This window comes from Heloderma suspectum, chromosome 2, assembly GCF_057233095.1.
Source record: "Heloderma suspectum isolate Gila_16-S chromosome 2, 16-S_ref, whole genome shotgun sequence".
Lineage (NCBI taxonomy): Eukaryota > Metazoa > Chordata > Lepidosauria > Squamata > Helodermatidae > Heloderma > Heloderma suspectum.
This window is the reverse complement of record NC_139459.1, coordinates 283,691,386-283,703,932: the sequence shown is the minus strand read 5'-3', so window position 1 is coordinate 283,703,932 and position 12,547 is coordinate 283,691,386. Positions and strand designations below refer to the sequence as shown.

At 42.9% G+C, this 12,547-nt stretch overlaps 1 protein-coding gene across 1 annotated transcript in view; it reads right to left on the bottom strand.

Annotated features, from left to right (window-relative positions):
- The window catches only part of DOCK3 (dedicator of cytokinesis 3), a 454,424-nt gene that overhangs the window by 219,532 nt on the left and 222,345 nt on the right, over positions 1 to 12,547 (bottom strand). Inside the window, exon 15 of the mRNA XM_084829818.1 lies at positions 6,959 to 7,083. Coding sequence (XP_084685944.1) covers positions 6,959 to 7,083 — 125 coding nt within the window. The remainder of the gene's footprint in view (positions 1 to 6,958; positions 7,084 to 12,547) is intronic.

Sequence of the window (12,547 nt, the reverse complement as noted above, 5' to 3'; positions counted from 1 at the left end):
AGAACTCTCAGAACCACTGTCTATTCTCTGAGAAATCATGGAGGACGGGGGAAGTGCCAGATGACTGGAGGAGGGCTAACGTTGTCCCTATCTTCAAAAAGGGTAAAAAGGAGGAACCTGGGAACTACAGACCAGGCAGTCTGACATCAATCCTTGGGAAAATTCTGGAGCAGATGATAAAGGAATCCATCTGGAAGCACCTTGACAACAATGCCATGATTACTCGAAGCCAACATGGATTTGTCAAAAACAAGTCCTGCCAGACAAATCTGATCTCATTTTTTGATCAAGTAACCTCCCTTGTAGACCGTGGGAATGCTGTGGACATCATATACCTCGACTTCAGCAAAGCTTTCGACAAAGTGCTCCATGATATCCTGATGAGCAAACTAGCTCAAAGTGGGCTAGATGAAACAATGATCCAGTGGATCCACAGTTGGCTACAGAATCGGACTCAAAGAGTGCTTATCAATGGGACCTTCTCAAACTGGGGAGAGGTAACGAGCGGGGTACCGCAGGGCTCAGTCCTGGGCCCAGTGCTCTTCAACAGTTTTATTAATGACTTGGAGGAGGAGGTGCAGGGAATGCTGATCACATTTGCAGATGACACCAAATTGGGCGGGATAGCTAATACTTTGGAAGACAGAAACAAAATTCAAAGTGATCTGGATAGACTGGAGTGCTGGGCAGAAAACAACAGAATGACATTTAATAGGGATAAATGCCAAGTTCTGCACCTAGGAAAAAGAAACCAAATGCACAGTTACAAGATGGGGGATATGTGGCTCAACCACACTACAAGCGAGAAGGATCTTGGAATTGTTGTCGATCACAAGCTGAATATGAGCCAACCATGTGATGTGGCTGCAAAAAAGGCCAATGCTCTTTTGGGCTGCATTAATAGAAGCATAGCTTCCAAATCCCGGGAAGTACTAGTTCCCCTCTACTCAGCACTGGTTAGGCCTCATCTGGAGTACTGTGTCCAGTTCTGGGCACCACACTTTAAGAAGGATGCAGACAAACTGGAGAGGATTCAGAGGAGGGCAACAAAGATGATCAGGGGACTGGAAACCAAGCCCTATGAAGAGAGACTGAAAGAACTGGGCATGTTTAGCCTTGAGAAGAGAAGACTGAGGGGAGATATGATAGCACTCTTCAAGTACTTGAAAGGTTGTCACAGAGAAGAAGGCCAGGATCTCTTCTTGATCATCCCAGAGTGCAGGACACAGAATCATGGGCTCAAGTGACAGGGAGCCAGATTCCGGCTGAACATCAGGAAAACTTCCTGACTGTAAGAGCAATACGACAATGGAACCAATTACCTGGGGAGGTGGTGGGCTCTCCCACACTGGAGGCCTTCAAGACGGGGCTGGACAGCCATTTGTCAGGGATGCTCTGACTTGGATTCCTGCATTGAGCAGGAGGTTGGACTCAATGGCCTTGTAGGCCCCTTCCTACCCTACTATTCTATGATTCTATGACACAGGGTCTGCCTTCAGACTTACAGTCTTATTAGGCCCAAAGGAAGGGCAGAGGTAGGAAATAATAAGGGTGCAGTATAGTCAAAGATAGAGTGAAGAGGTGAGTTTTCATCAGGCATTCAATTACACCAGAAGAAGAAATCAAATGGATGCCAGGATAAAGCATTCCAAAATAGGCAGAAGGGAGAGAGATCACAGCGAAGTAACAGATGTAAGTCAAGTCTGTAAGCATACACATATTTAAAAGATGTATAGGTTACCTTTCCATACCGTGAAAGCAGCTTATAACTTAACACATCTACCATAAAACTAAGTTTAATAAAAACAGTAAACATTGTATTAAAACCAACCCATTAGCCAAACTAAAACACAGCCTCAATCCCCAGCTCTCCCCCAAACCATAAACCTGATATAACAATTGCCAATTGAAATAATAAGATCTTGCAACTGTTCCTAAGAACAGACATGGAAGAATAACCTCTCATGTTTTAGGGGGGAGCATTCTACAGCCTTGGGGCAATTGCTATAAAGATGCTATCTCTCACAGCCCTGCCCCACAGAATGATGGCATTCAAGGTAGAGCACAGTATGAAAAACACAGGTAGCATGGGGATTGAAATGGGGAGAGTCAATCTACTAATTTGTGGGTCCCAGGCCCTCAAGGGTTTTCAAGGTCAACCAGCACCTTACCTTGAATTGGGCTCAGAAGCCAAGTGCAAGTGTCATAAAACTATTTAAATATTCTTGCACTTCCCAATGTTCATTAAGAAGTCTGCAGCAGCATTTTGTACCAGCTGAAGCTTCTGGGTCATCTTAAGGGCAGCCCACATAGAGCTCGTTATGATAGTCAAGCTTGGAAGTCACAGAGGCATATCTCAGCTTGAGAAAGTCTCCATGCCCACAAAGCAGCAGAGCCTTCACAGTTAATGAGGCTGTTAAAACCCTCTCCTGACCCCAGCAGATACCTGCTTATCAAAAAGCAGGGATAGATTCAGGATTATGCCTGGTTGCCAAACCTATTCAGGTGGAGATATCACACCACATAATTAACAGGCAGTTATTTCTTCTAACCCTATGAGGGGGGAGGCAAGAATGAGGCAAAATTATATTTAATGCTTGGGGATATTTATGGAATGGTATTCCCCTGTATTTATTTAGTTATTGTCCAGAACTTGTGAGATTTGCTGGAGCCAATCAGAAGCAGTCTTAGAGCAGAACAAGCAACATTCTGAACAGTGAGTTGCTGACCCAGGCCCTTCTCTAGAACAGAGAGATGAGCTCGTGCAGTCAAACTAGGACTTCGCAAGACACAGAGATTTGTGCTTCCCTATGTGACATGCCCTCTCAAGAATGATCAGTGCTAGAGTTCCTTGTCTTCCAAACTGCATTTTTATCCCATTTTTCAGACAATTATTGTCTCCCAAACTGACTCACGTCAATAAAAAGACGCAGGCCGCGGGGCTTATAAACTAAAAAAATAAGACACAAGGGAAGAAAAGTGGAGGGAAGAGGAGGGAGATCAGTTTTTCAAAGCCAGAACCAGGTGGTGACCTATAATGCATATAAACAGGCATTTAAGTGCACTTCAGGCCAGACTGATCTTTTTTTGCTGGTGTTCTTGCTTGAGTAGCAATTGGTGGCTTTTGTTCCCTTGGCTGATGGATGGGGCCAGATGGTTCTTTTCCCTAACTTCTGCAACTCAAGCCAACTGAAATAACACCCTGAAAGAATCCTTCCCTGCCTGAAATAACACCTATAAGAACTTTGAAACACAGAACTAGTGCCTGTTTTACTTCTCCGCCCTACCTCCCAATCCTGTTTCCTTTTATGTCATGTTTTTTAGATTGTAAGCTTGAGGGCAGAGGCTGTCTTAATATCTGTAAGCTGCTCTGGGAGCCTTTTTCAGCTGAAGAGCGAGGGAAAAATGCTGTAAATAAAACAAACAACTGCCAGTTGGAGCAGAGCGTTCTTTCTGGCAGGGAGGGGGAAGCAAGCTCCCTGCTACTGCTCCTCCTCTGACCAATAAATGGGCCAGGTTGGTCTCCCCCTTGGCTTTGTGTTATTCCTGGGAAGCAGGGTGTGAGCCTCCCAGTGGCCCATGCTCCCCTGGCTGATGGCAGAAGCCAGAGGATGCTTCCCTTCTACTCTCCAGTCCCAGGGCTAAATAAAGGGAACTAAAAGATACCAAAGGACACCAATCAATCCTTCAGTTTTTCAAAACAGAGAAGGCCCTTCTACAGTCTGGCTCAGGTGGGACCATTAGAATTTTTAAAAAAGAGTCAAAACACTGACACGATAATTCCTTTATTAAAACCACCCCCAAAGTTACAAAATATCAGCAAGCTTTGTAGGACTGTTCTTCAGGCTGGATGCAATGTTAAACAAAAATAGAATGGTATGGGGCAGGCATGCTTTTTTTTTTTTTTAAGCCCCAGTGAGGGCTTTTAGTGTAATTTCAGAAAGGTAGAAAATGCAATTTCAGAATGAGAAAGAACATTTCTTTCATAATTCATGGGACTATATATACGGGATGGAATCATGGTACTCGTTTGGTAACACAATACAAACTGTGTTACAAGTTTATATTGTCCCCAAAACATGAACCCTGTGTCATGCTCTGGCTTCTGTTAATATTGAATACTTTCTATTAAAAGAAGAGCAGAACAATTTATTTTAAGCTTAGTGCAGATTGAGGGCCTATCTTTGTGCAAATCATGTATAAATTGATTTAACAGTCACAATGTTCAGTAAACTAAATCATACTGTAATCTGGAAGTTCATATCTGGAGAAATAATATGAGAAGGTTATTTTTTCCTACTCTTAAATTCATGAGCATGGGATAGAAGCTTGGGGGTTACTCTGACCTCACTGAACTAGAAAGGGAGCAGAATAAGAGAATCCTTTTGGGTGTCCCTCTGAACTTCAGTTCTCCTTTAATCTGAAAGTGGCATGCTTTCTACAATTATAAGAACCCGTTCTTATATTTTTACTTACCGGTCTATAATTCTCTCAGTGCAAGCAAAAAGATTATCCAAACTTTTGCTACCAGAAGCAGAGTTCTATCAGTATACTGAGGGAAATCTTCTGGCCATATAAGATTGATCACCTTCTACAAACATACGCTTCTCACAACCTATTTTATTGGTAGTCAGTTTGCAGTGGCTAAAAGAATGTTCAAAGATAGACTCAAAGAGATGCTACTGCAGATCAATCTATGTTTGCTCCCAAAAGTAAAATTGATAATTTGGTCTATCAGGTGGAATCTGACCCTGTTACAGTTCCAACAGATACCATTTGTCATCTTAGATGGTTAGCGTAAGGATGTCCCATTCAATTTAAGATTTTGTATCTGTTGGGATGGTGTACGATTACCCCACTATTTGTGGAGTTGCCCAGTATATAAGAGAGTAAACACAGCTCTAGAAAGCTTCTTGCAGCACTGCTCTTTGGTCAAATCACCGAAACATTGTATTTCTATTGGCCAAAAGCAATATATGAAAAGAGGAATTTATATGCCTTGACAGTGGAGGATGTAGGCCAAAGCTGTTTTCTTCTTCTAAGCATGTGGTACATTGAACATTAAAACAATAATAGTAGAGATTTTGATATCCTGTATCCTGTTTATCAAATAATGTTTTTGTCCAAAGTTATCCATATTGATTCTATGAACCAAACAAATATATATGATGTAACTACAAAAATGCTCTACTTAGATTTTATTTTATATTGATATTTGAGTATTCTTATAGCTTATGGCCAAACACATTTACTTACTAAATTAATTGACACTCTCATTTATCTGCCTAAGACATAAGAAACATCGTAACATTACATCCACTCAGTGGGGCAGTATGGGGAAGCAATAAGATAAATATTGCTCAGTTAATAATTCACAGGTTTCAAAAGGTCAGAAACACTTTGACTCACCAGAAATTTTAACTAATCTAATTACAGTATTTCCCCTTGTTTTAATTTTTTTTCTTTGAGCCATTTTGAGGAGGTGTGAAATAAATGGCCAAACATGATAGAGATCACTTGATTCTGATTCTACATTCATTTTATCTGTTGGATACAAATTTTGCCAGAAAGAAGCTTTTTTGAGAAGAGAGTGAACAATCTTTTGACATTCCATTCTCTTCAAAGGAGCTTTTGAAAAGTTTCAGAACCTTCACTAGGAAGAATGGAGGTCTGTGGTACTAACGGTAATACAAAATATTTCTCATATTGACAAATCACCATGAGGAATAGTGGAAAATCAGCAGAAAACAGTAGTCCAAGCAGATCCATTCTAGACTATGCTAGAATGAAGGGGGAAAAAAGACTGTCCAAAAGATACCCTACATGATGAAAAACAGAGCTAAAATCGAGGATCTGAAAACAAAAGATGATTTGTGAAGTATTTAGTCATTTTTATTTTATATGCCATCTTTCCTTTAAAAAAGCTTATGAGGGCTAAAAATAGTAAGTTAAAGCAAATATAACTTCCTAAAAGCAGAACGCCTGCAAAAAAAACAACGCAGCTATTAAAACAATTGGGCATCTTCCAGCAGTCAAAACAATAGGCAAATCCACACTCAGCCATGAAGCTCCTTGAGTGACCCGAGGATAAAATGGGGGGAAGGACCATATATGTTGCCCTGAGCTCCTTGGAAGAAGGATGGGGCTAAGATATAATAATAAATTCAGTAGCCCATCCCAGAAGAAGTACTAGTGCTGGATGTTCTTGCATTGAAAACAAATGGAGCAGGTTTGGTCAGCAGTTAAAGAACCTTTAATCAGAATACATCTGTGGAATGAGAGATTTTCCTAACTGAGAAATTAGGTTTTGCATTTATCACTTCACAGATTCATAAAAGCAACCACTGTAATAATTTAATCTAAAGATCTAAACAGAATTAAGTAATTCAATCCCTTAGGGAGAAATCCTATCTAGATAGGCGGCCACCTCCAAACTTGGAGGCAACCGCCTATCCAAAGCAAGGCAGGAGAAGCACAGAGGGGATTGTTCCCTCCACGTTTCTCCTGCCCTGTTTTTTCAGCTAGACAGCCAGCTTTCTAACTGTGGACCGGGAAGGAGGCTGCTGTACGACACATAGGTTGTGGATGTGTCGTACAGGCAGTTACGCTCTCCCTGCCCCAGAACGCCCCAGCGACGCCCCTTTCCAGCTGCTCCACACTCCTTTTGCGAGCGTGGAGGACGGGGCTGTTCTGCTCTGCCTCCAAGGCAGCGCGGAAGTGGGGGGAGGTTGGGTCTCCAGGAACCAACCTCAGAACGTGGGCTCTGAGGTCAGTTCCCAAAAAACAACATATCCTATGGCCGTCTAGCCGCTGTCTAGTGGCCATAGGATTGCTCCCTTAATGTGTACATTATTTTTTTTAATTTAAAAATCAATTAACAATAGGCAATTAACAATTAATCAAAACAATTAACAGAACTAACTTTGTGCTACATTTAATAGAAAGTATAACTATTTACCTTTAGAATCTCTCCGTCTGCATAAAGCACATACATAGTCACTTCAATGTTCTTCTGTACACTTTTCCCACCTCTCTCAAAGTCCCCTTTCTCCAAAGTCAGGTACAAGTCATTGCGTATATCACCTAAAGAGAGAGAGAGAAATATATATATATTTAAAAGACAAAGAAGATGTGATACCTCTGTGAAGGCTAGTGATGTTTTGTTTACAATTTTGATGGGAATCCAACTCATTCCACGAATAAAATAAATAGTTAATAAAAATGAACATTTTAACACCAGTGCATTAAATCAGATGGCTGTTAGTAATGCCGTATGAAGTCTGAATTGAGGGATCACTTATGAAACAAAAGGGAGGGAAGGGATAAGATTTTCATATTGCTTTGCAAAATTTAACTGGCTAAGAAATTAATGGTCAAGACACTCATGGCAACTGTACTTGAACAGCAATGGCCGAGTAGCAACCAGTGGGAGACATACAGCCAATGCTCTGATTTTTAGCAGCCTCCACCCCCCATAAAATATGTGCAGGCTACAAACAGCTGGCCTGCTCGGTAGTACTCCCCAAGGAACTGTGCTTAGACAGCAGCGCCAAGCTTCTGACCTGGATAATATCCCTCTTAGCACAAAATGCCTTACATGGAGTCTGCATTATTACTGGGAGGATTCTTTAACCTGGAGGGTTGGACCCTCTCTGTCCCAGGTGCATGGTTAATGGGGATATCATGGCTAACAGGATTCAGCCCCTGAATAGCCTGGCAAGGAAGGATCTGTAGCAGTCCACCCAACCTGGTGCCCTCCAGATGTTTTGGACAAAAACTTCCAGGATACCTGACCGTTGACCATGCTGGCTCAGGATGATGGGAGTTGAAGTCCACAACATCTGGAGGGCACCAGGTTGGGGAAGGCTTCTATAATATAGTTATCTGTTCTGATACCCAATGAATCCAAACATCATCTTGAACAGAAAAACAGTGTTTTAGTACTTTCTCAAAAGCAAGTTTTTTTTATCGTATACCTGTCTATAATACAAATGTCAACTCAAAAATGAATGAAAAATCAACAAGCTTCAAACTGAATTTCAGAGTAGCTTGCAGATTTTGTACCGGCCTTAAGAAAGTGGGAATTCTCACCCATTTTTCAAGGCAAAGAAATTACTATATTGAAGAAAAACAGTAGCTAACTGCAGAATGTAGCATTCTGTCAGTCCCCAGTCAATTGAAATAATTACTGAAAAAATAATTTCACCATGAAAAAATGGGATGGTTTTTACTAGCCCTACTTGGAAGTAATTTTTATACTTCACTCCTAGGAACAACTGAAGAATTTAAATATGTTTATTGACTAGAAACATAAAGCAGTATTTGTTTTTAGAATGTATTCACCGATTCTATGGTTATTTTGTTTTGTTAAAACCCTCTTTATTAGTAATAAGTATACTCAGAATTATATTTTGCTAAGAAATGTTAATTCTGAATTAGAATTTTGCTCCGCTACTCTCACTCCCCCTGTATAGGCCCATTTTAAGTCTCTGGCCTAAAGCATGTCACAGCTAAGAGCTTACAAATGCTAAGGTTTGCCAACAGGATTTTTTTTAATTCCAAGGAGAATTGGTAAAGAGTGGCTGCAATCTTAAATACAGTGGAACTAACTTCTAAGTAAACATGCACAGGATAGTACTGTTAGACAACTTATCTACCTTTCCTTGCCATCATTAATAAATATTCAATAATCCACAACAAGTTAGATTATAGATTTTAATCAGTTTCACTGTTTGAAAGGAAATACCTAGATCATAGCCTTTACCCAATCCATCAGAAAGGTATGAAGCATTTGCTTACACATTTGAAGTGTTAATTACTAAAAAAAAATATATTTAGCCCATAAAAATTGGCAAAGCAATCCTAACCCCCTCAGCCAGCCATCCAGAAGAAATTAGGATGGGGCAGGGGTCTCACTCCCCCAGCAGAGACGGTATCTTCCCCAGAAGCCCATTTACATCTGCTGAAAGCTCTGCTGGGGTCAAATCCCCTCTGTTCCCCAAGAAGAGCTGAGATTGGGCCCCTCAGTTACACCAGTCTGGAGCTGGTGTAGCTAATTCCCTCCCCCATTGCTTTCAATGGGGAGGAATTTTTGAAAAATTCACCAAGCTGAAAATCCCAACAAAGTCCCCCCGCACCCCCCCCCCCGACTTGGCCGATGTAACCTGAGAGGGCTTTGGAAGTGGCTGCATTTCCCCCCACAACCCTACTTAGGATTGCTCTATTAGTTGCATGTTGCTGGATGGCTCTGTCTTTTTAGGAGTTCAACTTAACCAAGATGTAGCTTCAATGACAGGCAGCAAATGTACTGTATTCTAGTTCAATATAGCACATATACATTCCAGCATATTTTACAAAGGTAAAATAGCTTGACAACACTGACCTGGTTTGCACATAATGCATAATAGTCAAAATTACTTAAACTGAAAAGCACTAGGGTTCAGCACAAATTAGTTACAAAAATGTCATGATATTGCTACTATTAATACAGATGTAATGGCCATTTAGAAAACAAGTGGTATCTCATAGAACAAATGAAAACAAATGTATCTCATAGAATCATAGAATAGTAGGGCTGGAAGGGGCCTACAAGGCCATCGAGTCCAACCCCCTGCTCAATGCAGGAATCCAAGTCAGAGCATCCCTGACAGATGGCTGTCCAGCCTCGTCTTGAACGCCTCCGGTGTGGGATAGCCCACCACCTCCCTAGGTAATTGGTTCCATTGTCGTATTGCTCTAACAGTCAGGAAGTTTTTTCTGATGTTCAGCCGGAATCTGGCTTCCTGTCACTTGAGCCCATTATTCTGTGTCCTGCACTCTGGGATGATCAAGAAGAGATCCTGGCTTTCTTCTCTGTGACAACCTTTCAAGTACTTGAAGAGTGCTATCATATCTCACCTCAGTCTTCTCTTCTCAAGGCTAAACATGCCCAGTTCTTTCAGTCTCTCTTCATAGGGCTTGGTTTCCAGTCCCCGGATCATCTTTGTTGCTCTCCTCTGAACCCTCTCCAGTTTGTCCGTATCCTTCTTAAAGTGTGGTGCCCAGAACTGGACACAGTACTCCAGATGAGGCCTAACCAGTGCTGAGTAGAGGGGAACTAGTACTTCCCGGGATTTGGAAGCTATGCTTCTATTAATGCAGCCCAAAAGAACATTTGCCTTTTTTGCAGCCACATCACATTGTTAGCTCATATTCAGCTTGTGATCGACAACAATTCCAAGATTCTTCTCGCTTGTAGTGTTGTTGAGCCACATATCCCCCATCTTGTAACTGTGCATTTGGTTTCTTTTTCCTAGGTGCAGAACTTGGCATTTATCCCTATTAAATGTCATTCTGTTGTTTTCTGCCCAGCGCTCCAGTCTATCCAGATCACTTTGAATTTTGTTTCTGTCTTCCAAAGTATTAGCTATCCCGCCCAATTTGGTGTCATCTGCAAATTTGATCAGCATTCCCTGCACCTCCTCCTCCAAGTCATTAATAAAAATGTTGAAGAGCACTGTGCCCAGGACTAGAGATGGCGGAGAATTTCTCCCCGAAACTTCGGGGGGCCGAGCGCTAACATGTTCGGCCCCCCAAACAAGTTTCGGGGAGAAATCCTCCGAACCCCCCTGCCCCCCGCCCCCCTCCCGGGATGGGACTTACCTTCACCGAATGTCCCTCCCGGTGGCGGGTCCGGCCGGCGGTTTGGCGGGTGTTCGAGCGGGGCGGGAGCGGCAGCCGGTCTTTCGACCGGCTGCCGCCGCCGCCATTGCAATCAAAGAAAAAAAAAACACGCCCCCTGATAGGTTACGTGACGATTCACATAGCCTATCACGGCTAGATTTGCAAAGTCAGCCGTGATAGGCTACGTCAATCATCATGTAACCTATCAGGGGGTGTTTTTTTTTTAAAAAAAAAACTTTCGCGTTCGCGGCTGGGCGAGGCGGGAAGCCTCCTCCCCAGCCTGAATTTCGGCTGGGGCGAGGCGGGAAGCCTCCCCCCCGGCCTGAATTTCGGCAGGGGCGAGGCGGGAAGCCTCCCCCCCGGCCTGAATTTCGGCAGGGGTGAGGCGGGAAGCCTCCCCCCCGGCCTGAACTTCGTGGGGGGAGCAGCGAAGCGCCTCCCCCCCACCGCGAACGTCCTTCGACGACAGGTAAGGGACTTTCGTCCACCCCTACCCAGGACTGAGCCCTGCGGTACCCCACTCTTACCTCTCCCCAGTTTGAGAAGGTCCCATTGATAAGCACTCTTTGAGTCCGATTCTGTAACCAACGGTGGATCCACCGGATCGTTGTTTCATCTAGCCCACTTTGAGCTAATTTGCTCATCAGGATATCATGGGGCACTGTGTCGAAAGCTTTGCTGAAGCCGAAGTATATGATGCCTACAGCATTCCCACGGTCTATAAGGGAGGTTACTTGATCAAAAAATGAGATCAGATTTGTCTGGCAGGACTTGTTTTTGACAAATCCATGTTGGCTTCGAGTAATCATGGCATTGTTTTCAAGCTGCTTCCAGATGGATTCCTTTATTATCTGCTCCAGAATTTTCCCAGGGATTGATGTCAGACTGCCTGATCTGTAGATCCCAGGTTCCTCCTTTTTACCCTTTTTGAAGATAGGGACAACATTAGCCCTCCTCCAATCATCTGGCACTTCCCCCGTCCTTCATGATTTCTCAAAGAGAATAGACAGCGTTTCTGAGAGTTCTTCTGCCAGTTCCTTTATTACTCTAGGATGCAGTTCATCTGGCCCTGGAGATTTGAACTCATTCCAAGTAATTAGGTGTTCCTTGACCATATGCCTATCGATCTCAAGCTGCAATCCTGCCCCTTCAGCCTGCACTTCGCCTTTGCCAGGGGGGTCATAGACCCTCTTTTGGGAGAAGATAGAGCCAAAGTAGGAATTGAGCACCTCTGCCTTTTCCTTGTCATCTGTTATCGTTTTGCCACCCTGATTTAATAGCTGAACCACCATTTCTTTCCTCTGCCTTTTACTATGCACATAGCTGAAGAAAGCCTTTTTTGTTGTTTTCAGCATCCCTCGCTAACCTCAGCTCGTTCTCAGCTTTAACCTTCCTGCAATTCTGTGCTACCTGCCTGTACTCTTCCTTTGTTACTTGGCCTTCTTTCCACTTCCTATATGTGTCCTTTTTTGTTTTCAGGTCATCCCTAAGCTTTTTGTGAAGCCACATTGGCTTCTTCTGTTGTCTTCCACCTTTTCTTCTTGTTGGAATTGTTTGTGATTGTGCCTTGAGAATTTCCTTTATTAAAAGCTCCCACCCATCTTGGACTCCTTTTCTCGTTAGCGTCGCTTGCCATGGGACCTTACTGATCATTGTTCTGAGTTTATTAAAATCAGCTTCCCTAAAATCCAGGGTACGCGTTTGACTACACTCGGCTTTTGCTTCCCTTAGAACCAAGAACTCAAGTACAACATGGTCGCTTTCCCCCAGAGTTCCTGTAACTGCTACTTTATCCACTAAGTCATCTCTGTTGGTTAGGATCAAGTCAAGGATAGCTGATCCTCTAGTTCCTTCCTCTACTTTCTGTAGGAGGAAGTTATCCACC